The 5,961-nt window shown below is 69.5% G+C and overlaps 1 protein-coding gene across 1 annotated transcript; it reads right to left on the reverse strand.

Moving 5' to 3' along the window:
* Positions 1 to 98: 98 nt before the first annotated feature.
* Positions 99 to 597, reverse strand: EMIHUDRAFT_432111 (hypothetical protein; the record flags this gene model as incomplete). Its single annotated transcript, XM_005775345.1, has 1 exon — positions 99 to 597. A coding segment is annotated over one exon (495 nt), but the record flags the coding sequence as incomplete, so codon positions are not given.
* Between the last annotated feature and the right edge of the window lie 5,364 nt (positions 598 to 5,961).

The following is a 5,961-nucleotide window of genomic DNA, read 5'->3' on the forward strand; positions in this document are numbered from 1 at the left end:
ACGAGGGGTGGCCCCCACCGCAAAGCGCGGCGTCACCGGTGTTCGCGCAACACATGGCGGCGCATTCGTCGAGGTCGCGCCTGTAGGCGACCGGTGAGAGCTCTAGGCGCGCCTACGCTGCGCCGCCGCGAGCCTCACTGCCGATCCGGCGCCTGGCGGCGGGGGCGAGCCGCGAACAATCGTCGCTGGTGGTGGTGGTGCGGCGGCGGCGGCTCGCCCTTCACTCCAGCCGCGGCTCCGTTCCCGCCGCCGCCCACCGCACCTACCACACGCCGCCGAGCAGGCACCCGGCTCAGGGTGGAGTCGGTCGGGCCGTCGGTGCCGGAGCGGCGGCAGTCCATCGTGCACGTGCACGGCGCCTTTGCGCGCCGCGTTGCGGGGCGAGGCGCGCTTGGCGGAGCGTGTGGTGCGTGGAGAGGCGTGTGTTGTGGGGCTGTCTGTCCGCTGTGCTGGCTGCAGCCACAGCCTGCAGCTTCGGTGTTTGTGTAAGTCAACTTGTGCGGCTGGCCGCCTTTTGGCACTGGTGTGTGGCGTCCTGTCTTTCTTGACGTCTAGCGGAACCACCGTGAAGTTCTCCCGCAGGGTTGATCTAGGTGTGAACAACATCTCGCGCTCAATCTCCGACTGGTCGTTGCACATCCCATCCCATCCCATGCGCCGCACGCCGCAAGAGGTGCGTCGCCTTCAAGGCCAGAGAGTCGCGTTGCGCGACCTCGCGAGCCGTACCGAGCTCAACGGTAAGGTGGGCCGTCTCGCGGGAGTTGACGGTGAGCGGTGGAAGGTGGAGCTGGACGGCAGCGGCGAGGTGGTGAAGGCTCGCGAGCGCAATCTGGAGCTGACGGGCCTCGCGGAGACCGCCTCGCTCGCTGCCGCGCTCGACGACAAGCCGTATGAGTCGTACAAATTGCCGCCGCTGCACCTCCCTCGCTACCACCATTATGTGCGAGCGGAGGCGAATGGACGCCGCGAGCCGACGCTCGAGGACGTGTGTCTGCTCGAGTACGAAAAGTTCGACGACGGCAGCAAGCTGTGGCCGGTGCTGGAGAAGGAGAGGGAATGGGACCTCGAGGCGCGCCTCCACGACTTCCTGCTCGCCGACGCCTACGAGCCGCCGAAGGGAGAGGAGCTCAACCGCAAGGCGCCGCTCGCGGCAAAGGCGGCGCGGCGCAAGCGGCGGGAGAGGCTCGAGTACTTCCTCTCGAGCGAGAAGCTCCGCGAGCAGATGCTGGAGATGGAGGCGCAGGAGAAGGCCGACCTGCAGCGCGCGCGAAAGGCGAAGAACAAGGCCGACCAGACGGCGCGCGACAAGGAGGCGCACGCGCACTTCCAGCGCATCACCGTCCACCTCGGCTCCGGCACGCACGCGCCCAACGTCGGCGGTGACATCCAGGAGGAGCTCCGCGCGATCCAGCGGCGCGACGAGCGGGTGCGCACACCCCCGCTCTCACCTCCACCCCTCCCACCCGCACCGACCCTCCACGCCGCGCACGCTCAGGAGGGCCGGCGCGCCTTTTCTTTCAAGGAGAATTTTAACATCGCGCGCGACGGCCGGAAGGAGGCGGGGAAGCTCGAGCAGCTCTACATCAAGCACTGCATGCCCGCCATCTCCCTTTGGCCGAGCGTCGCGTGGCCGACGTACTCCCACGCCTCGCGCTTCGACCACTGGTACACGACCAAGGAGCTCCGCACCTGCCGCCTCTGCTTCGCCCTCACCGCGCAGAAGATGGACGCCGAGGTGCACGCGGTCCTCCTCGCGTCGCTGCACGCGCGGCTGCGCCTCGAGGAGACCATCCCGGATGACAAGTGCGACGACTTCATCGACGGCCTCGTCGAGAAGGGCGAGTACGGCACCGCCGCGGACGAGGTCAACTTCGAGTCGTCCGAGCAGCGCCGCTTCATCGAGGAGAAGTTGAAGAGCGACCTCCGAGAGAGCCGCGCGGAGCGCGGCTGGCTGTGCGGCTGCAAGATGCGCTACCCGATCTGGCGCGAGGGCGGCGCCTACGGCGGCTGCCGCGACTGCTTCGACGCGCAGCTCGTTCAGATGATAGACACGCGCGCCCTCGGCGCCGACGACCCGTGCAAGAAGGCGTGGGTCGACGCGCGCACCTACGAGTGGGACGTCCACTACTTCTACCCGATGGCGGACGAGGCGGCGCGAGAGTTGATGCGGAGCGGCTCTTTCACCGAGACGCACAAGCAGGAGCTTAGGCAGCGGCTGCGTGCCGCGCGCGCGGCGGATGCGGCGGCAGGGTCGGAGGCCGAGGCGGTGGCTGAGGCGGCAGAGAGGGCGGCGAGGGAGAAGGCGCTGGCGGAGGCGGCAGGTTGGGCGGCGGCGGCGGCGGCTGAGAGCGCGGGGATCGACGACGCCTCGCTGCCGTCGGCAGCCGCAAGCGTGGCCGCCACGCCGGGCGCCTTTGCCTCTCGCGTGTGCGCCGACCCCGATTGCGCGGACTGCGCGGCGGAGTTTGAGTGTGTGGCGTGCATGGAGGAGGACGGCGAGGAGCCGTGCGAGGATGAGGGCGGCGTGCTGGTGTGAGTGTGTGAGAGGGCTGGCTCGTGGCTGAGTGTGACCTTCGGTCCTCGCTCTCGGTCGCGCGCGGAGTCTGGATTGTCGCCAGTCGCGAGTGCGCGGGTACGCGTGTGCGTGCGGGTCGGCGTGTGTGTGCATGTGTGCGTGTGGACGCGTGCATTCTCTTTGCGAACACAAGATACACCACACTCTAGCTGTCGCACTGACTGTGACTCACAGTCTGTGTGATGAACGCACACGCACGCATGAGGTCTACCGATGCACAGTACATTCGCGCCACCAAGGACCGCGCGGCACGCACGCGCAGTTGCTGGCCTCGAGGCGCGGTTCCTTGCGCGGCATGCCCTGTGTGTGTCAGCGCTTCGTCTCGGAGCCGCTCGACTGTACGAGAGTCGGGCTCCGGCCCTCGGTGCCACGGCAGCGACGGCGCGCTCGGCGGAGCGCTGCGAGGCGGGTGGCGGTGCGGCGGCTGCTGCTGATGCTCCTGCCGCGCAGAGCCGTCGTGCCGGCGAGAGGTGGCACACAGCTCGAAGGCGGCGTCGGCGACCGCCGCGCTGGCTCTCTCTCCTCAGCAGACGCCGCTTCGCGTCTCGGCGGCGGCAGCTGCTTCGCCGCGAGAGCGAGGCGACGTACTCGCCTCCGCTCTCGCGGCAGCAGCAAGGAGCGAACGCGCTGGCAGAGCGCTGGGCTGGTCGAGGAAGGCGAACCCGAAGGTCTGTTTTTCCTTTTTTGTCTGAATCGCTTATCCGGGCTGATGAAATAACATCAACCGTTCTGACCTCACGTTACTTCAAAACCTGTAACGTCGACCAGGCACGAACGCAGCGACCAGGCGCGAACGCAGCGACCATCCGAGCGAATCTTTCCGTCGCTGGCATGCATGTCGACAGAGTTGAGCCATTCGCAGGCGGTTTGAGAGTGTACTTTACGGAGAATGGCGTGCAGCGTCATCAGGCCTACTCGCGGTTCGCCGGTCGCTCACTCTCCGTGGAGCAGCAAGCTGCACTAGATGCGGCAGTGTCGGCGATCCGAGGAGTGGCGGCGATCCGAGGCAGTGGCGGCGGAGGAGGTGGCGGCGGCAATCGTCGCGGCGGTGGCGGCGGCAGTGGCGGCGGCAGTGGCGGCGGCGGCGGCGCCGACAGAGGCAGAGGCGGCGGCAGAGGCAGAGGCGGCGGCGGCAGCGACGGCGTAGGTGGCGGCGGCGGCGGCGTGGGCGAGGCGGGTGACGACGACGCGGCGCACGAGCTGCTGCTTCCGGGCGACGACGCGGCGCGCGAGGTGCTCGGTCGGGCGAACCGGGCGACGGGCTTCGAGTTTTCAGAGCCAGCCCGAGCTGTCGAGCGCGTCCTCGCTGAGGCGGCCGACGAGCTTGCTGCGGAGGTGTCCGACGCGGTGCGCGCGGCCACCGTCTGCATTGTCGACACGGGCTTCGTCACGCCGGGGGATACAGAGAGGATTTTCGGCGATATGCGTGACACGACCAACCTGTCCAAGCCACTCCATGCGTGCGCCGGCTGTGGCGTCCGCCACCCGCAGCGGCCCTGCCGAGCCGTCCGCCTCTCCCAGCTCGACGTGCTCGAGGCTGAAGACGGCCTTTCTTGCCTCGCCTTTGATCAGCCGGACGAGGAGGAGCTCGCCGCCCTGCCGTCCGTCCAACTCTTGGGCGCCGACGGCTTGGCGCGAGAGCCGGTCTGGCTCGGCCAGGCCAGGGCCTTCTATCCTAGCGGCGAACCTGACCGAACCTCGTCGCAGCTTTGGCGGCGGCACCGATGGCACCTGCACCCCAACCTTGTCGAGGAGGTGCTGGATGACACGGGCGAGGTGGTGGACGCCGAGGCGAGGCTGTGCTCGACGTGCGAGGCGGCGGCGAGGTCGCCCACGGGCTCCCTCACTGTTGACGCGGTGAGAGCGCTGCGCCCGCGCCGCTCGCTCATGGGCGGCGTCGACTTTGGCGGCATGGACAAGCTCGGCATGGACGAGACGCCCTCGGCAGTCGAGCAGATGATGCTAGCCGATGAGCGCTTATACGGCGTTTTGGTGAAGGTGGTGCCGGACTCGCAGGGCGGCGGGCGCTCACAGGAAGGCGTCTACAAGTTCTCGGGGTCGATGGTGGCCTTTATGCAGCAGCGCGCCGAGGCGCTCGGGCAGATATTTTCCTCGGACAGGGTGGACGATGTGATGGCGGCCTTCCGAGTCAACTTTGTCGACGCGCACAACAAGCGCGGCGCGCTCGAGGCGCGCGCGCTGCCAAGGCTCGGGCCTTGCAGGGTGCGGCCGCACGTGCTGTACAACTACGCTCTCGTACAGTCTGCCGTCGCGACCTGGGCGCGCGATCTCGGCGTCCAGGTCAAGGGCGACTTTCCGCCGCCGGTCTGGCCCGAGGTGCAGGCTGCGGCCAAGCGCGCGAGCGATGGCATTCGCCGGACGGCGGTGCACACGACCGACGAGAGGGCCGAGCGAGCAGTCGCGGCCTCTGACTATGCCGGCACGCGTGCCAACGCCCGCTCGCCAGAGGAGGCGGCGCAGCACGACGACGGCATCGAGTGCGCCGATGGAGACATCACCTTGTCCTCGGCCGCCATCTTTAACGCCAACGACGTGCAGGACGAGACGGACCGGGCAAAGTTCCAGGCGGCGGCGGCAGCGCTCGGGTTTGCACACGCGGGCGGCGAGGCGAGCGGCGAGGCGGGCGGGGTCGCCGCTCCCGACGCTCTTGGCCAGTTTGACGAGGACCTCGTCGACCCCGGAGGTGGCGGTGGCGGCAATGGGCTGCCTAGGGGCGGTGTGGGCGGCGGCGGCGGCGTCGATGGTGGCGGCGGCGTCGATGGTGGCGGCGGCGACGGCGACGGCGATGGCGATCCGCTCGCTTCAGCAGCCGCCGCTCGCGCTGCTCCCGTCGATGGCAACGGCAGCAGCGAGGGCGGTGAGGGGCTGCCGTCGAGCGGCGGTGTCGGCGGCGGCGGCGGATGTGGTGGGCGGTCATTCGGCGACGACCTCACCAACAGGCGGCGGGGGCCTGCGTCATCGCCGCCCAAGGACCGCAGCGGGGGCGCCTCCACGGCCGGACGGCCGGACGCCGTGCTTAGAGCAGGCTTTGATGGGGGCGGTGGCGGCGGTGGGGACGGTGGCGGCGGCGGGGACGGTGGCGGCGACGGCGGTGGCGACGGCGGCGGCGGGCTTGGCAGTGGCGACAGGGGCGTCCATGTGCAGTATCAACTGGACGACCTCTCGGATAGCGACGATGGCATGTTTCCGAATTCGATGTTTCCGCCTTCGGAGAGGGGCGGGTCGGAGAGGGGCGGGTCGGAGAGGGGCGACTCGGGCTCCGGCTCCGAGGACATGTGGGAGAGCCCTCCGCGACCTCAGGCGTCGCCTCGCCCCGCGGCGCCGCAAGCCGGCCCGTCGGGCGCCGCCTCCCCGCCGGCTGCGCG

Source organism: Emiliania huxleyi (genome assembly GCF_000372725.1).
Source record: "Emiliania huxleyi CCMP1516 unplaced genomic scaffold EMIHUscaffold_3, whole genome shotgun sequence".
Lineage (NCBI taxonomy): Eukaryota > Haptophyta > Isochrysidales > Noelaerhabdaceae > Emiliania > Emiliania huxleyi.